This window comes from Oreochromis aureus, linkage group 7, assembly GCF_013358895.1.
Source record: "Oreochromis aureus strain Israel breed Guangdong linkage group 7, ZZ_aureus, whole genome shotgun sequence".
Taxonomy (NCBI): domain Eukaryota; kingdom Metazoa; phylum Chordata; class Actinopteri; order Cichliformes; family Cichlidae; genus Oreochromis; species Oreochromis aureus.
Genome location: NC_052948.1, coordinates 24682158 through 24701424, shown reverse-complemented (window position 1 = coordinate 24701424; position 19267 = coordinate 24682158). Strand labels below are relative to the sequence as shown.

At 39.9% G+C, this 19267-nt stretch overlaps 1 protein-coding gene across 1 annotated transcript in view; it reads left to right on the top strand.

Annotated features, from left to right (window-relative positions):
- The window catches only part of cttnbp2 (cortactin binding protein 2), a 98361-nt gene that overhangs the window by 67447 nt on the left and 11647 nt on the right, over positions 1 to 19267 (top strand). The window contains exons 5-11 of the mRNA XM_031736290.2: positions 723 to 1040; positions 6159 to 6258; positions 7533 to 7683; positions 9032 to 9223; positions 10089 to 10206; positions 10851 to 11141; positions 16067 to 16162. Of these exons, the coding sequence (XP_031592150.1) occupies positions 723 to 1040; positions 6159 to 6258; positions 7533 to 7683; positions 9032 to 9223; positions 10089 to 10206; positions 10851 to 11141; positions 16067 to 16162 (1266 nt within the window). The remainder of the gene's footprint in view (positions 1 to 722; positions 1041 to 6158; positions 6259 to 7532; positions 7684 to 9031; positions 9224 to 10088; positions 10207 to 10850; positions 11142 to 16066; positions 16163 to 19267) is intronic.

Here is a 19267-nt window from a genome sequence, read left to right as displayed (position 1 = left end):
TTGCTTTCTGTGGTGACAAACTAAGCAATTAGCAATTCCAGACATTCTGATATTAAGTACAGTCTCTGTCTTGGTTTAAGGTGAGTAATTTAAAACTATACATTTTTAAGAAGCTTCAGTTTCATTAGACACTAATCAGACTTTTTGAGATTTTGTTTTCGAGATATTTGGTGATCTAAAAATCCAGTATTCTGATATACTCATCATGTTTTGTTAAGGATTGAGTGTAGTTATTTATTTACTCGTCTGTCCAATTGGATCAGCTTGTTTTTGTGTTTGTGACATCTAGTTGCAGAGTGCCCTCTGATGGACACACTGTGCAAAGTCAACTCTCATAACATGACTGAAGGGTGTTTCTTCCAAATTCAGCTTTCATTTTTATTATATTTAAAATTGTGGGATCTTCACAACAAGAAGAAGAATGAAGATTGAAGAGTTTGAACAGTGTTTAGCAGCACGAGCTGTTTACAGCATTTATTCTAGGATTAATTCATCTGCTACAACTGTTTCTGTCGTGGAAATGGTTAACTACTGCAACTTTGCCTGCTGCTTTGACAAAGCAGACTATTTTGAATGAGTGAAACAGATATGCTGTCCTTTCCCTTCCACCTTCTTACACCCTTGCGCTCCAACACTTAGTACTTCTAGCTGTTTCCTCTACCTCCTGCTCTTCCTCCTCCCAGTTTAACCTGTCCTGTTCCTACTCCTCGTTCCCCTTGCAGGCTGGTGTCCCTCCGTAGTCTCCTCTCTAAGTGGCGGTGGGCCTGCTGCCCTGGACGGCGGGCGACCCCTGCTCCTCCAAGCTGCTTCCCAGGGAAATGTCACTTTATTGTCAATGCTGCTTAACCAACCAGAACCAACCACCAACGACATCACCACTACCACCACCACCACCACCACATCCATCAGTACCACCTCTACCACCAACATCACCTCTACCACCACCATGGAGAAAAAATCCAGTCATCTTAATCAAAACCATGACCTCAACCACAACCAAACCTCTGCCTTGTTTGCTGCTGCTCAGAATGGACACACAGGTAAGTGGAATTTGATTCATCAGTCCTGGTGTCTGAATCTGATTTAGCTCTGTTTGAATTTGACACTTTTTTTACAACTTGGGAGACGTAGATGGAGACGTGTGGCTTTTAGACTCTGAATTTTTTAATGTGGCTATCTTTTTGGCAAATTTAATATAGTGTGTTCGCCCATTGTGGATGGAGATCTAATGTGAGGTTTGGTGAGTGGTTGGCTGACAGGCTGACTTATTGATTGATTGTTAAAGCGTTAAGGACCTTGTGATGATTTGTATTGACTGTGAATAAAAGGTGATAGGCTAAAACACAAAGAAAGGATTAACACTGAATTGATTGTGCTGAACTGCTGATCCCAATGATGCATAAGGTTTTCAGTGAGTTGTCTAGTTAATGGCATTGTATATATAAATAGCATGCACCATAGTTAAACAGTGCATTTTTCCTTCTACTCCTAGTATTTTCATTTTGCTGCACATTAAAGTAAAATAAAAAGGTTAGGTTTTGAAAGTATGATTTGCATTCTGAGAGACTGTTTACAAACTGAGGTTTGTTCTTGTTTGCTTTTGTCTAGTTTGAAGCCTTTAATATTAGTTTGAGCTTCGGTTACTCAGACGTTTTTCTTGTCCCATTTCAAATAACTTCTAGCTTATCAGCATTTCTATTCACTGTGTTTTTTAACAAGCACACAGTTCTGTTAGTGGACCTGTGCCTTCATGGGTGCCGTGGGATGGAATAAAATGAACAAGCAAACTCGATAAAGGCCCTAGAGGTTGAATTAACTACGAGATATGCGGCTACAATAGTGCTTTTCCTTTCCTGTAAGCAGCCATCTAGGAGTTGCATTTGAATAAGACGCTGAAGAGGCTTCTTCACTCAGATGTGACCATATGGAACAACACAAAGGCTTTGTTCATTTGCCTCTACAAATTAGGCTTAACTGATTTAGTGACTGAGTTGCTGCCCTTTTCCTGTTTCTTGTAAAAGTATTTAGTTGTGACATTACTTAAACGCTGTAAAACAGTTTAACCACAAAACCTCCTTGTATTTACCACAGCTAATACTCTGCTGACACGCAGCTTCATCTTGTAATTTCAGCTAAATTTAACATGATTTTTTTTCCTTTTTCTTAACCTGTAGTGCTGTAGTGCTCAGTTTGTGGTCAGACTGAATAGCAGATTTTCTGTCCTGTCATACAGCTTTACTTATGGTGTGATTATACTTTAGCTTTTACATTTTGTGTCAGGTTATGTACTGGGGTTGACAAGTAAAAAAGTGCATGAGGAAGTCAGAGGAGCAAACAATATGATACTACAACAATAACAGTGGTATCAGTGTACTGACATTCTGCAATAACTCAATACATTTCAAGATACTTATCAGTGTAAATGATAAACTGGTAAAATAAACTGGTAAAAGTAACATATCAGTTTAACTATTAAATTTCACTTGGCTGTCACTTCCATAAACTGAGTTGGACATTCACATTCTCACAGAAATCAGTAAAAAACTGCATGTATTTGGAGTGCTTTTAACTCAGGTTTGGTCTCCTCCACTTTCAAAGGGAGCTGCCTAGCTTGCTAATTGCTCCCCAATTTCACCAGCTGATTTCTGACATTCTCTGCTGTTTGTTGCTGAGAAGCAGGTATAGAGTGACAGTATTAGGGTCTTCGTACTGAAAAGAGCTGACAGCTGTAACCAAAGAATGAAAGTATACCAAAACAGAAAAGCGAGAGCTGGGAAGCCAAAACCATGAACTGAAACATTCGAAGGGGAACTGCTGAGTTAGGTGATAAGAAGGTGTAGCATAGCATTGGCAGGACGTGCTCTTTGCAGCAGCTGTGTGAAGATGTAGTGAGGACAAAGGCCTGATGCTGATAAACACTTAGACATGTGCTGGTGAGCTGTGACTCATCGCATTATGTTGGCTGCCATTAAGTGAGATTGCGAGCCTTTCATGTCAAGGCTGTAACCTCAGCACAGAGTATATGCTCATCCACCTGACACAAACACAGTACCCTGCATACAAAAACAGAATAATTAATGCATGCAGAATAATGACACACAGACACAGATACGCAGGTCTTTTATGATTTGCTTCCCTGCTGAGATGTTTAATAATACCCAGTTGTCAGCTGAGGATCATTGATCCATGAACATGACAACTGCAGCTGAAGGACAGCTGAACTGAAGGCTTATATTAGGAGTGCCAACACAGAGAGGACACTCTCAGAAATATGCAAATGCACGAGAGAGCACAAGCTTTCCAGACTGTAGGATCTCATTAGTGCTTTCCTTTATTGCTTTTTTTTAAACATACAACATTTTAATGGTATTTTCTTTCTATTTCTTTTAAGATTGACAGTACAATAACAGTACAACTTTTTTTAAACCACCCCAATGGCTAAGACTCATGTGAAAACAAATTGGTGATGTTTTTAATTTATTGTTTTTCTTTGTCCAATATTTAGAATATTTCAGAATATTGGACATTTCAGAGGATCTGGTGATTGAAACTCTCTATGATAAATGTTAAAAGGGAGAGTTGGTTTGAGTTCCCTGTTTCAAATATGTTTTTAAATATGGCTGGCTCAAAAAGCCTCAAACAACCCAGGACAGAGCACAAGGTTAGATGCAAAGATGCAAAAGTAAAAACAGAAAAAGGTCTTGTGCGACAGAGAGGGAAACAAAGAGAGTGGGCAGAGGAAGCAGCTATTCACATAGTGCCCAGTTCTCATCTTCACAGGTATACGCAGACTATCATCAGACTGCACAGAGAACTCAGACAGAGTAAATACACCCCAGCCTAACAAATGCATAAGATAGAGTGACTCGTTAAACCCGTGACTTTAAGATAACAACACCTTTTCTTGTGGCATATTTCTAGAGATTAAATTTCTGGTCTGTAGTAGCTGATGATCGCTATTATTCGTCTTATTTCAAAAGATGAAAGGGTTTTAGAAACGTCTGGCTTCACGTGAAAATAGTGGAACTAGAGGGCACTTGTCATGGATTGCACAAAGCTCCAAACATGAAATGGAAAAACTCAGCACCATTGTTTACATGCCTTTCCCAAAATCATGACCTGGATACACCAAGCCCCCTGACACACACGCACGCGCACACACACACACACACACACACACACACACACGCATTTTTCTAGCGTTAATCAAACACTATCAATGTTTACATGATGTCATGCTGAGGTGAACCTCTCATTCCTTCTGCACAGGGACACTGTGTGTGTTTACGTACATGAAACTGGCCACCCAAGGTTTATAGAATTTTGAGTTACTGGGTCATAATTTCTGATTTCTCATATATTTTTATAAACACATATATTTTGGCATAAAACAGTGCCAATTGGTTGATTTTAGGTAGATATTTGTACATCAGTTACCCCAAACCTGAGCACTGCCCCCCCCATTTAAAAAAAAAAAAATCTATATGGATAAATGTTCTACAAAATGAAAAAGATTTTTGGAGTGAACTGTCTCTGTAACACAAAACTGTGTCTTTGTAATAAATACACAAGTTGCTTTTTTAAAATTCTAATTTAATAACTGCTAAGGGATTCAGTGATTCATAGAAGTCCTCTCTCATAATTGTTTTGCTTCTTTTTGTCCAAAGATACCATCCATATTACACTACCTACAGTATCCATGGCAACAAGATAAAGTGGCTTCTATGCTCTGTTGAGTTCAGTGTACACTGTGGTTCTCACTCTGAGATGTTATAGTAGGTTTTCTGACATTGTAGTACTTTCTCTGTGTGTGTGTCAAATTACAGTAGAGCTGGGCTAAAAAAAACAATGGCAACTTGTCTTATAGAGGTTTGAATCAAAGCTTGTTTCAAATTGTCAATACTTGTAGAGGTGGTCAAAACAGAGATACAAGAGCCAATCTACAGCCGTGAAACTAACATGGTGGAGGCTCTGTCATGGTTTAGGGCTGCATTTCAGGCAGTGGTGTTGGGAATCTTGTTAAATTGGTGGAAATATGAACCCAGAAAAGTACTGTTAGATTTTAATCTGCAATGCTATGCCATCTGGAAAGTGTCTGATTGGCTTCCTTTTTCAGTAAGAAAAGATCACAAACGCACTGCAAGTGCATAAAAGCATGGATTGGCTTCCACAGAAGTCTGAACTCAATATTATTAAAGCAGTGTGGGATCATCGAGACAGAGAATGGAACAAAAGGCCGTCAACATTAAAAGGAGAGTTTTGGAATGTTCTTGAAGAACCCAGAAGATCTATTCCTGAAGACTACTTAAAGAATGTATAGGAAAGCTACCTAAGAGAGCTCAGGCTGTGTTAAAGAATAAAGATAGTCATGCCAAATATTGACTTTCAAGCTGGTTAGAATTGTACAAACTCTGGTTTTTTTTTTTTCTTATATGCTGTATTTCCATTTATGTTTGCTTATGTTTCAATACATCACTGCATCTATTTCCTGTTTCCCAAGCAAAATATGCTGAAATGTGCAAATTGAAGGATAGTTCAAGACTTGCACAATTCTTTGTGCTTGTTGTGTGACTGTCTTTGCTAATGACAGCACTGTTTTCACAAACACAGTGGGTAACTGATCTCCAAACAGTGAAAGCAGAGCCTCTAGCACCTTCTCTAGTCTACTTTTCTCCCATCACTTTCCTGTCACGGGTTTATCAACAATGCAGATGTGCAGACAAACAAGCTTGTGGCCTCTTGGCCTGCCCAGCTTGAGTTTTTGTTAGGACACAGACATACCCATCAAATTTAGATTGCGGTAGAATTGGGGCAAGCAGAGGTCCAGACACAGTAGGCAACTGTTGCTATAAGATAATATAGTAATTTATAGTAATTTAAAGGCTAGTGCATATGGGGCAGAATAATGTTTGAGACTGAGCTAGAGAGATTAGTTTCACTCTGATTTTATTTGATGATTTATAGATATTCACTTTTAGAGAAGTGCTGCTTGCCTTGCTTGCCCTGATGGAACATTACTATTAGTCTTTCATATTTGTATTATATGTCATAAATATTTTAAAGTATTTTTGTTAATTCTGTATGCTGTTACAAAAATTGAGTCATGTTTGTGTAGCAGCAGACTACAAAAGAGTCCTCCATCTTCCTCTCTCTGTCAGATTGTGTGGAGCTGCTGCTGTCTTCGGGATCGCCTGCTGATGTTTTGGATGAGAATGGATTCACACCTTTACACTTTGCTGCTGCCCATGGCCATAGCAGGTGAGCTCATATGGTTTTAAAGCCTTTTAGCCAGAGTGATCACAATTTTGTCACTTCTAAAAAAAAAAACAGATTGCTGGTATTTTCGGGACTTGAGCTCTCTTTTTTTTGTTGTCACACTGGTCCCCGAAGTCAGTTTGTGTGTTGTCAATTGATGACTCATTATGCATACTTTGCTGGAAGACAAGCACAGCTGGAGCCTCCCATGTGTGAAACAACCGGTAGGCAGATGCTGCTAACTGTGCTGGGTTCCACTGCCCAGAGCGATGGCAGCTTGTTTGCTCAGTTCTGTAATGACACCAGTTCAAACTGGTAGTTTGGTAGAGCATAGTTTAACTTCTAAGAGTAAGAACTTCAATAATGCCTGAAGGGAATTTTCTAATTAATCAAGTTGAAACTAGCTCTGCTCCTCTTCTGAAACCAACTGAAATAAAGTCAGCTTGACTTGGCAGTAGCTATTCGTGTTTGCAACTTTATCTAATTTCTCCTCTTCAGACGTTACTAGATCCTTCATTATGAGCCATGAAAGATGAGTGAAACATCTGCTCCTACACTACATTCACTGTCAGTTGCAATCACTCGTATTGATTGTGATGCGTTGCCAAGATGAACCCAGTGCTTAGAGCCAGGCTGTGTCAGCCACAGTGGGCTGAGCGAGGATGCACAGAGCCAGCTGGGGAATGTGCAATGCTGTAATATCTGATCACCATGTTATTTATAGAGTGGGATATCCAAAAGGCGCACACACACACACACACACACACACACACACACACACACACACACACACACACACACACACACACACACACAGCTTGTTTTATGGTGTGAAGTCTTTTTTCCCCCTTGGGTATCATGACTTAGTCCCAGTGTTAGCTGACAGGCTTAGTTTTCCTGAGATGATCTGGACTCCCATCAGTTTTGTAGCAGACTGATGTGAATGATGTCTTCCCATGGCTGTGAACAGGTGGTGTACCATAAGGAGTGATAACTGTGAATGATTAGTAAAGAATAAATGCAACAAAATATCGAATAATTACCAGAATTTGTATAAATTAATGTAATTTAATCTTTGATTGCTGTCGTTTGAAGCACTTCAGTTTTATTTGGCCATAATTTTGACACGTAAATTGATTTAGATACCCATGGGATACCACCGTTGTTATTATATGTCCTTTATATCATTTGTAATGTTTCCCTTTTAGTTTAGTCAGCTGAATACTTTCCAAGTTTATTCGCCTCTTGCGATACTAACATTGCCTAACTCTTTTCAGCTGTGTGGAGGTGCTCTTGACTGCAGGAGCTGCTGTAGACACAGTGGCAGTGGGGGGGCAGACATCCCTCTTCCTGGCCTGTGAGGCAGGAAGGCTGGACTGTGCCCGGGTCCTGCTAAGCGCTGGAGCTGATCGCTCACTGACTACTGTGGTAAGTCTAACTTACGACTCAACAATAAATTTTTATTGACTTCTACATAGTAGGAAAACCTGGCTTCCTGTGACTTGTATAGATAGCCATGCATATTTGTCTTAAAAATAATAATAATATCCACCAATTATATATCTTTTTTTTGTTTACAGATTAAAATTACTTGTAAGTTAGTAGCATTGTATCACTGCAGTACAAGTTCACAGCAGTTCAGCTCATATAGATCAAAATAAGCGAGCATTCATTTGGTTTAAAAATGTAATTTAGCTATATGGGCTTTTTTTAGGTTGTTGGTTCATACTAATATCTTTTTAAGTGTTTTTTTACATCATCAGTTCCTTGCAGATATTTCCAAGTGGTGTAAGATGCTTTAATGCTAATGTTTTAAATTGCTTGCCAATGTAACTGATGTTTAGACAATTTTCAGATTTGAAGGTCATCATTTGCATAATAAGTGAGAAGATGTACCGTTCCCATATAATATTGTGTGTGATTTCACAAAAACCACACTTTGCTACAGTTTTAATCCTCGTTTAATAATTTTGCCCTGAGCGTGTATTGTGGATAATGCTGCACAGAATGTAATCCTTTCATTAAAACACACACCGCTGTCCCCTTTTCCACATTTTTCCATTTAGTCACTTGTTACTAATGATGTTCATTGTTAAACACTTTGTCCATTTCACATAAAGGATCGCAGCTTTCTCTGGGGGGCTGTTCTCTGCTGAGAGCCCTTTGATGTATGGGCTTTCTGGATTTCCATGGTAACCATAGGAGCCTGCTAGTTACTGTGACAGTGTGTGACGAAGCCCCTATATTTAGTTACCTGCTTTGGTCTTCATTTAGCCTGACTTCCCTGCTGAGCCAGAGAGCTGCCAGAGTCTCTATAGCATATCTAAGCTTTTGAGCGTGGAGGTATTTTTAGCCACAAGAAAATGTTGGCCAGTGTGTTCAGTCAAATGTAATGATTTAACATGGAGGCCTGAACTGGATTAAGAGTACAGCTTGAATGTGTAGTATGTCAGAGCTAATTTTCTTCAAAATCTTTGTTTTTTTATTCTGTAATTAGAAAATGCCAAAGTCTGAATTCAATTGTCTTTAGGTCTTTTGGGTGTGTGTGTTTTTTTGTTTTGTTTTTTCTTGTTAATGCTTCTCATAAACTGAAAGTACTAAAACTTAGAATAATAATTGGTAGTGATTTTGTTTCACTTGTATATCTAAGCAGCAGAGTTGATATGAGTATGTAACACCTTCACTTCACTTGAAAGGTGTCAGGTATCGCTAATAGATTCTGTCAGTTGAACTCCAACACAACACAGCGTACATGCTCACCTTTATCTCTCTGCAGGACAACTGCACAGCCCTACATGCTGCTGTGCGCTCGGGACACGCCGACATGCTGCGTCTCCTCCTATATCACCCACCCCAAAGTGACCCCACTGTGACTCCTGCCACCTTGGCACTGCCTGCTGCCCTGCTGAACCAGGCCAACAGTGATGGCTGGACGGCTGCACACATGGCTGCTGCCCTGGGCCTTAAGGTAAAAATTAAAAAAATATGTATATGATTATAACGAGTCAACATGTGGAAGGTGCCTGTCAACCCCTTGCATGTTTACAGAGCTTTTCAACCTCCTCCTACTCCTATTTTGGCTTTTTGCATTCATATTCACTCTATAATTCCTCATATGAACCTGCTGATGATCAAGAGGACCTGCTGAAGTTCAGGACAACAGTGAAAACCAGGAGTTTGCCCTGTTTTAAATATGTTTTTTTTACTCATTTGCAAGTTGTTACAATTTTTGGTGAGCTTGATCAGTGATTTATCATCTTGGTTGTTTTGGTGAGCATCAGAATGAGGATGAAAAGTTTGGCAAAAACTTTGGTGTCAAATGCGAGGATCTGATTATTCAGAAACTGCTGACCTGCTAGAATTTTCCCACACAGCCATGTCTGGGATTTACAGAGAGAGAAATTATCTAGTGAGTGGCAGTTCTCTGGGTGAAAGTGTTAATGCCAGAGATCAGAGGAGAAGGCCAGACAGCTGTGAACTGACAGGAAAAAAAGTAGCTCAAATAATTGCTCACTACAACCAAAGTATGCAGAAAAGCGTTTCTGAATGCAGAACATGTCAAACCTTGAAGCAGACAAGATGACCACAGTGGGTACCACTTCCGTCAGCTAAGGACAAGAAACTGAGGGATACAGGCAGACCAGAACTGAATAATAGATAGACGAGTTTGCATTTCTGCTAGAATGTCTGACTAGAATAGAGATAAAGACAAAAAAATAATGTGATCGCATCCCCGTAAACAAATTCTTAGACTTTCAGTCAGTGTGGAAAAGTCTCCTGTATGTTGAGAAAATACATTTTTTTTGTTTATTCTTATTGTTTTGTGTGTATAGGAGTGTCTGGAGGTGCTGTGCAGTCACAGTGAACAGGACATTGAGAGGAGGGATAAGTGTAATCGCACTATTCATGACGTGGCAACTGATGACTGCAAAGATCTGCTTGAAAACCTCCGTGAGTAGCTGCCTGTGTTTGCTGTGTGTCTGTGTGTTTGGATGAGCCCTGTGTGCAAAGAAAACTGCTCCTGATTTAAATTTGGCTGATCTACTCTTCAGGTTCATCTCCTTGTGCACCTCTGAACCACATTATACTTATCGTGGAACTAGGTTTTGTAGTGTGGGGCATAATTTTTATTGGTGCAGTTGAGGCAAGATACACAAGCTGGTTGAATCTAAGCCGCCTGCTTATAGTCAAACAAAATGTAAGCAGGCAGCAATTTAGCCAGCTGATGCAGAAAACTTTCATCTGAAGGTAAAACTGAAAGTTAGCTGTAGTCTCCAGGTTATTTCCCCACTGTACAACTGAAACTGAAAACTGCACCCAGTCACCATGGTGTGATGTGTGGGGAAGGAGGTGGAGTACTTTATCTATTTACTGCTGTGTTGGTTGCTTGAAGGCTTCTTGGGTAAACCACTGCATTGCTCATTTTGTGTGCAACATTAAATTAAAAGTATCACACAGAGGTCTACTTTTCAGCTTGTGTTATTATTGCAAAAACACGTGTCGTAAATGTGGCTTTAACTCCTTATGTAATTACACACAGTGCTGATGTTCTTCCCAGTCTGTCCACATGCTTTTCTTCTCCTTTGTCTTCACAGAATTATATCGGGTCCAGGTGTATCTCCAGTGTTCAGGAGGAGGGACAGGGTCCATGTGCCCCATTGAGGCCTTAGAAGAGGATGTGACGAAGGGGCTCTCCAGTACCCACTGGGTGCTGGGCAGAGTGTCGGTTGATCGTTCAACACGCTGGGCCCAGCTAAGCGCGGCCCTTAGCCACACCTTCACCTCCCACCTCCAGATCCTGTGTGGAGAATCTCAGATGGCCAGAGAAGAGATGCAGCGCCCCCCACTAGGCCTCAGTCCTGCCAGTATCGCCTCCGTCCTCATAGGTGAAGAAACACTATCCTTTTCTCTGTATTTCTATCCCTCTGTTGTTCCCTCACTGCTTTGTCTTTCTTTTCCTTCCTTTGCATCTTTGTCTCATCTTTCTCACCTTCCTAACACACTTAGAATTCTTACATCTGTTTTCTTTCACTCTTTACTCTTTTTTTTATATCCTTTCTTCATTCTTTCATGCACTCCCATCCTTATGTACATCCTTTAATCTTCTTCGAACTTGGTGTCACTGGGCTCAGTAATCTTCTCAAAGCAAACTGTAAGGACAAAGAATAGGGCTCATCTGTGTTTTCGTTCTATTGGTGTGTAAGCTGCTACTCTTTCATGTATCTGCTCCATTACAGTGGCTGCATGCCCTTAAATGCGATAAAGAGTGCGATAGGGTTTAGCTTGTTGGCAGGAGTGGATCTGTCTCATTTAAGTACAGATTAATGTTGGCAGTGGCTGTCCTTGCAGTGTAAAGGTAACACACTCCTTGAATTAATACACTAAAACACCTGAAGCTAAAGTCATTCAGATGCTAGCTAGTAGCTTACCAGACTGATCAATGGTTTTAAATGCAACTTTATTGCAAGTTAACAAGTAATGCCTTACAAAGTTTTTAATACAGGTAAGATGAGAGTCAGATCAGCTACATCAGCATGTTAATAAAAACAATTTCCAAGGTTTTGTCATTAGTTCCGTTTCTTACTTAACAGGAGTAGTTAGTTAGGCTTTGGGTGCTATTTTTATTGGAGGTTGAGCTCAGAATTTTTGGAAGGATTCTTTACTATTGTGCGCTTGAACAAAATGAGGAATTTCTTATCACATCCTTCTAAATGCATATTAAATTTGAAAAAAAAAGGATTGGGTGGCATTGTTTTGATGTGCTTACGGAAAAAAAACCCCATTATTCTGGATTCAAAAATTCAGTTTTTGCATGGAGTGGAGGCTTTCAGCCTTGACAGAGATGTCCATCCTCGGACTGCTTGTTTTTTATTGCTACAAACTAGTCCAGAAGAAAAAGTGGACAAATTGTGTAAAAGCATTCTACTGAATGCTTGTAGTCTGTATAAATGTATCCACAGTGGAATCTTTTATCAGCTTCATGTATGTTCAGCTGTAGCCATCTGCTGTGAGACTATTTGTTTGGCTGATGCTCAGAGCTTCTCACATGATTTTTTTTTTTTCTTCTTTGAAATAATGAATATTTAATCGTTTGGGAAATGTGGAGAGTCTATATGCTGCGCCTATGTTTGTGTCCTTTTTGGTGCTCAAATGTCAACGATATGAAGCCAGTCTGTTCTTGAGCTTGAGGCTTATTCAGGGTTAGAGTTACGTGTGTGTGTATGTGTGTGTGTGTGTGTGTGTGTGTGTGTGTGTGTGTGTGCGTGCGTGCTGCAGTAAAGGTCCGTCTGAATTCCAGACTGATAAAAAGGAAATCGATGTCCTCGGCCTCAGATGGAAAGGACTGCTCGTCTCTTTGCTGTAGTCTCTTGTTACAGCTCTCTGTCACACATTTAGTGTCTGTCGTGCTGTTACTGTCTCTAAAGAGGCTTAGCAACTGCTAGGCTTCTGTGTGTGTTTTGGGGATGATGATGAAAGAAAGCATGAGCAGAAGAGGGATGCATAATGCATTAAGTTGGGGGGGAAGGGATCGAAGAAAGGGGAGGAAGACGGCAATTTAGGAGAAAATTGCGGTCTTCTGTGTCAACCGGGATCAAACTTAAGACACAGAGACACTCTTTGGTGTCTGACTTTCTATCTGAGAGTCTGCATCCACGTCTCATTTGCTTCAGCACGTCGCATACATTTCCCTTTGTGTTTTTGTCGCTCAATGCCGGGCTCTTTAGCGGGGTGTTTACGTTCAGTTCAGCTACCTTTATGTTGAGCTGCTGAGCGCTGACTTCTGCAACTGTTTACACGTCTCAGTTTGTGCGATTTGTTGTTTTATTAGATGAGTGAAATTTAATGACTTATAAAACTTATAATTTGAGAGCTGCAGAAATATTCTGCACAAGATTAAATTGCTGCATTTGCGGGAAACTCGATTAATATAGCTGATCAAAAATTAGGGACACACCCAAATCTGCTCCAAGTAAGGATGTTGGCATTGATGACTTGCTGATACGTGACATTTACCTGTATCTGTGCTGTTGTGTCACAGCAAAGATGGCATGATGATAATATGAAAAACCTTTATTTAATAGTTTATGATTTAACATTAACATGATATTTAATTGTGTTATTTTTGTTTGCCTGGGGCAAAAACAGAATGAATAACAAACACAAACAGGGAAACTAAATTATTGGTATCTGAAAAATATTTGAATAATAATCACTTAGCTTTAATCTTTGTACAAATTTAAAATCAGAAGAAGAAAAAAAAAGATGGCTCCCAGTATTTAAATCTGTTCTTCTTTGTGACATTTTTGCGCTTTTCAGAACACCTAACAATGCCAGATATGTGTTCCTTTTAGATTCAGATGTGTGTGTTGCTTTCCTAATTTCTGTTTTTACTGCAACTAAATATTTTGGGGGGTTGTACTGATGATTATTGCTATTTTCACTAATTCATTGAAAAATGTACAAATAATCATCACTAATCAAATTAGTATCAGCTACTACCAGGCTGGTCTGGGAGGAGTGTTAGTTCCATGCCTTACATCTTTCATTTGTTGCCTTTGCTGTGGAAACTGTTGCTGCAGTTTGAAAATATTTTTAAAATATAATTTAAATAAAGGAAGTTGGATGTTCAGTCAGTGAGAAAACTCTCAACCCTTTTCCTGAATAGTTTCTCTCTGGGTTGAAGTGAAAGTGTAGCTGAGTCTCACTTTGCAGTACAAATGAAGACTTGTACAAAAGCACAAGCTGTAGTCAGCACAGGGTAATTTAGCCCCAACTTCTGGCAGTTTTACTGAACACTGTTCATCGAAGTCATCTATCACTGGCTCTTTAGGTAAAATGTTAGCCTCACAGCTGAATATCCAATTAGATTTTTTATTTCCCCAAACTTGGTGACTACAGAATAGTATTGTAAAGTCACTACAGTAGTACAATCCTACAAAAGGTGAAGTGCTTTTGTACTACCACAGCTGTACTATGACGGTTTGCCACTTAACTTTGCCCATCAGAGTATGCTTGTAAATCATATTCATAAAGCCAGGATGGTTTGCCACTTCATTTTACCCGTTAAAGTATGTTTGTAGGTCACATTCACAAAGGTAGCATGGTTTGGCACTTAATTTTACCCGTCCGAGTATGTTCTAGCTCTTATAAACAAAGGTAGGATGGTTCGCCACTGAATTTTAGCTATTAAAGTATGCTTCTAGCTCAGATTAACACAGGTAGGACGATTTGCCACTTAATTTTAGCTGTTAAAGTATGCTTGTAGGTCACATTCATAAAGGTATGATGGTTTGGCACTTAATTTTACTCGTCAGAGTATTTTTCTAGCTAATATCCACAAAGGTAGGACGGTTCGCCACTTAATTTCATGTTGTGTGCATGCGCAGAAACAACGGGTAGGATGGATTCCCAGAACAGCGGCAGTGGGACAGCCTTCAGGGCAATTGCATTAAGCTGCTCCTCTCCTGATGTTATGAGAATTGGTTAATACGTATGAAGCAGTGCAGTTACTGGTTCGGTCGGAGACTTCTTCCTGTGTGAGAAGATTTCTTCCTGAAAGGTGTTCCTCTGCAAGTGCTTGCTTGCAGGAAAATAGTGCAAGCATGTTATAATACATGAGCCCTCAAATGATCTAGCTAGCTCCCATTAAAAATGGTTAATGGTAACAAGTGCAGCTTGTGCCTTAAAATACAAAAGGTTTCGATCCATCTATGTAGTGGGATGATCAGTGTAGGGCTGGTGGGCAGCTAGCGTGCTAGCATGTTGAAGAGATATCAGCTGACGGTGAGCATAGCTGGGGTATACTTTCATGTAATATCAATTTGGACCACAAGATGGGGCAATGAATCAACATAGTCATTAAAAATAGATTCTTATTTATGTCAGCAGGGAACACAATCATTAGCCAAAGTGTCTTGGAATGAAAACATAAATTTAAAGAAAGTTTAAAGAACAGGAGCGCTCCTCTGAAAAAATTGCAGCACACTCACTGGTAAAACATTGCCCCCTGGTGGCGAACGTTTTGTTTAAACTGGGATGATTGGAGATTTTTTTTTTTTTTTTTAATTAATAAAATGATTTTGTAATTATAATTTTGTTTTCGTTTACATGATTGACTTTCATAAAAACATTTGTATTTTATTAAAATACTTTAAATCCATGGTTCGTGTTGGGCCGGACTCTGGCGGATCAGCTGGCCATTACCTCTGATCTTTTGGCGCTCTTGCCCTTTGGCTGCGGAGGCTCCGTCTAGGGAGGGCATGCGGTTATCATCGGGACATGTGGCCTTGGTTCTTCAGTGCTGATGGGGGGCTGTGGGCGGTCCGGGTCTCCTGGGGGGTGTTGTTATGGCTTCTCACCCTCATTATCAAGTACGTTTCGTGACAAACAGTCACACCCACACACACAGAGAAGATCCTATGTTTGTTTGTGTATCTGTTATTTTTTCAGTAGCTCTTTGTCTTTTGACTGTTATGTTACTGGTGACCCGTTATGCTTTATTTGCACTTTCTTTTATTCTCATCATTTCTCCTTTTTTTTGCCCATTTTTCTTCTTTTCTTCTTTCTACTCTTCCGTCTCTGGCCTTGTTACATTACACGTATATAAAAATCCCATCTTCTAATACAGGTATGCCACAAATAGGCAGAACAGATAAGGACAACTACATAACATGCTGATAAACTGCACAAAAGGCTACTTATAAGTGTGTATGCAGTCATTTTGTGTCACCATATGAGTAATCTGTTTGTTTAACAACTGTGTGCTCAGTTTGTGTGATTGTAATGGGTCTGTTTTTCTTTTTTCTTTCAGGAGATACTGAATGGTTACCAGGTCAGGAGCTACCTGTATCCCCCTGGGACCTGGTCAGGAAACCCCTCAGCCAGTGCATCACCATCCGCCTCAAAGGTAACAAAAAACAACAACGTGAAAAACCTGGCGATCAGTCGGTGCTCCCTCAGCAGCTCAGAGCACACACCAGAATCAGAGCTGCCATCACTGGTAACAAATGCCATTTGGTGGATGAAAGGGCCCAACAAATCTGTTTGGATGCATTTGCAGCGTAGGCAGTGTTGTAACAGGCTCTACCTACTGAGCCGCACCACATGAAGGAAAACTCTAGCCAGAACATTTTTCAGAATAATTAGTCTCATGAAACAATAACCATTTTAAATGTAATGTGGAGTAAATGAAAGATTATAATTAATCAAATTCACTATTTGAGTGATGCAACACCAGCTCTGTTCTCAGGCCTAGATTTAAGTCACGATCCATACACAGTGGAAAAAAAACTTTCAGCTTATGTTAGCAGGTATTAATGATTTCTTTAGGCTGCTGTTTTTGCAGGGTGGAATGATTGTACAGCAGACATCTTTAATAACGTTCCACCCTGGAAAAGGAACAGTGTGATCTTTAGATCGTCATCACCTGAATCTTTTTTGGTCTCTTTCTTTAAGCTTGCATCCAGGATTCTTATGTGTACTGTAGACTATGTGACTAAAGCAGTTAGTTGACACTTTTGTGTGCTTTTAGCATCGTCTGGTCTGTATTCTCCTTCTGGCTTTCTGCTGTATCTACCATCAGATCTAAGGAAATTCAATTTAGGGTGATCCTGAAATAACATGCATCCAAAATCTCTCTCTCTGTGCGTGTTCTTTTGCATATTTAATCCTAACTGCTTTCTTTGAGCTACTGAAAGGTTTGTGCTTCATCACTTTCCCTCTGCAGCCACACTCACTGATCCGCCTTAAAAAAAATGAACGCAATAACGTTTTTAATCAATGGAAGTAAATAAAACAAATAAAGCAAATACTGAGTGAACAGATGAAGGCTGAAGCTTTGGCTTATTACACTTTCTTTTTTTTTTTTTCTTTTTTTTTTTTTTACACAGCACATTCCAAACGGCAACGCTTTTGATATCATATATCATGTAAATTATGCTCTCGAAGCTTCAAAAAGCCCCAAATCCTGAAAAAAAATATACAAATTTTAACTATCAGAGGAAATTTAGAAAACAGCATCTAAAAAATAGTTGCTACCCGGTACCACAAAGCATCCCAAGCCCCCCAGACTCATTTTCTTTTTTCACATTAACAGCAGAAATGTGTTGGTCCTTTCATATTTCATGGTTTTTGGGAATCCAGGACAGGACGAGATTGAATCAGCCCACTTTTTTGAGCAGCACAGATCATATGGAATCTGATCCTGTCAGTTCTGATTGAGTCCAGTTCCAGACGTGGTCCCATATTAGATACGACTCTAACTTTGATGTTTCTTTGTCTACATTTCTTCACTTTAATGCACATGAGATGCTGGCAGATAAACCTAAAAGCAGGTTTTGATGTCTTGAAATATCCTTCACATTATCATCCCAACGATCGAACTCCACAGTACTGACATACGTTCTGACATAAACGGTAGTAACCAGACCGAAAAGCAGCGCACATTTCGGTGCTTTATTTCGGTGCTTTATTTCGGTGCTTTTTTTTTTCTGAGCCAATTCTAGCCAATCATGTTACGTTTACGAGGATAGTAGGCGGGGCCAGGTACGTACGTTCTTTTAGAGCAGAGCTACAGATTAAAAATGCCCAAGGCGAAGCGATCAAAAGTCTGGCTGTACTTCACAGCAAAAGATGCAAACTCAGCAGCCTGCAACAAGTGCTTTAAGCTGATACTGTGATACTGTCAAAGGAGGTAACACCTCGAATCTGATGAAACACCTGGCGACGCATAGCGGTTTTTTTTTTAAAGCCGAGAAAAGCGCCGTGTTTGATAGCTTGCTGCGAGACCTCACACCGTGCACATCTACTGCGGGTGTGGTGCCTGTTATCGGACCTGGAGTTAGCAACATCCCCCCAAAACCCGAAGAGTAGAGTCCTGGCCCCTAGCCCTGCCAGCGTAGCAGAAATGATGACGGATGATGATGGCAGCAGCCGCCGTTCTCCTCTGCGTGAGTAGCTTCATGTTGTTCTGTGTAATTAACGTTGAGTACACTAACCACGTTATTACATTAATGCATGTAAGGTGAACTAGCAAACACCGTCGTAGTTACATGCGGCTGTCTTCTTGTTTGATGGCAGATACTCCCTTCACCCTGGCCAAAAAGGCTAAAATGACCAAAGAAAAAGTGGAAAACAGTTAAACATGAGAGGTTTTTGGACAAAGTTTGTGTTTTTTCCATTGTTTAAGCACTGCTTCCAGCCAAGAGTGAGACCATATATGCCCTATAGCTGCAGAAAAGGCTAACATTGTTATCTTTTTACAAAAAAACAGCTGAACATGAGAGGTTTTTGGACCAATTTTGTGTTCTCCATTCTTTAAGCACCGGTTTGAGCACCGTTTAAGCACCGGCACCGTTTCAAAAGTACCTGTTTGGCACCGGTATCGGATAAAACCTAAACGATACCCATCCCTATACGTGCAGCATTATTTAAATAGCAGTCTTCTTTTTTTCTTTGCCCTCACAGCCTTCGACTCATTGCCTGCAATTGCACATTAGCTTGTAAATGAAACTGTAAACAGAGCCAGCTGACTTCACTGACCCCTGTGTTTACTTCTGTATGAAGGGCAGACTGGGACAGCTTCCAGTTTGCTTTTGAAGCAAATGATCTTCTATATTTTATATGGAAGATCTTAAAGATTTAGATTCAACTAATGTTTAGATATGTTAAATATTGTGACAAAGCTTTCAGAGATTGTGTCAAGAATTGTTCCAGTTCATCTAAAAATGGTGGTTTAGGTGAAAATCTTTGAGGAAGGATGAGTAACTGAGATTCCTCAGCATGTGGATTTAAACCTCTCACAACTGTAATTCATCCTGCTCACTGGCAGAAAGCATTAAGAGCTATTAGTAAATATCCACACAGACCATACCTTCACTCTGCTCTGATTTACTGACAGCAGTGTTTACATTTACTGTATTACAGGCCTGTAGCTAAAAGCACTGAGGAAATAAATAATGTGGCCATTAAACATGCTGTGTTTTTAGTTTTTAGGACATTTTATTTCAAGGGC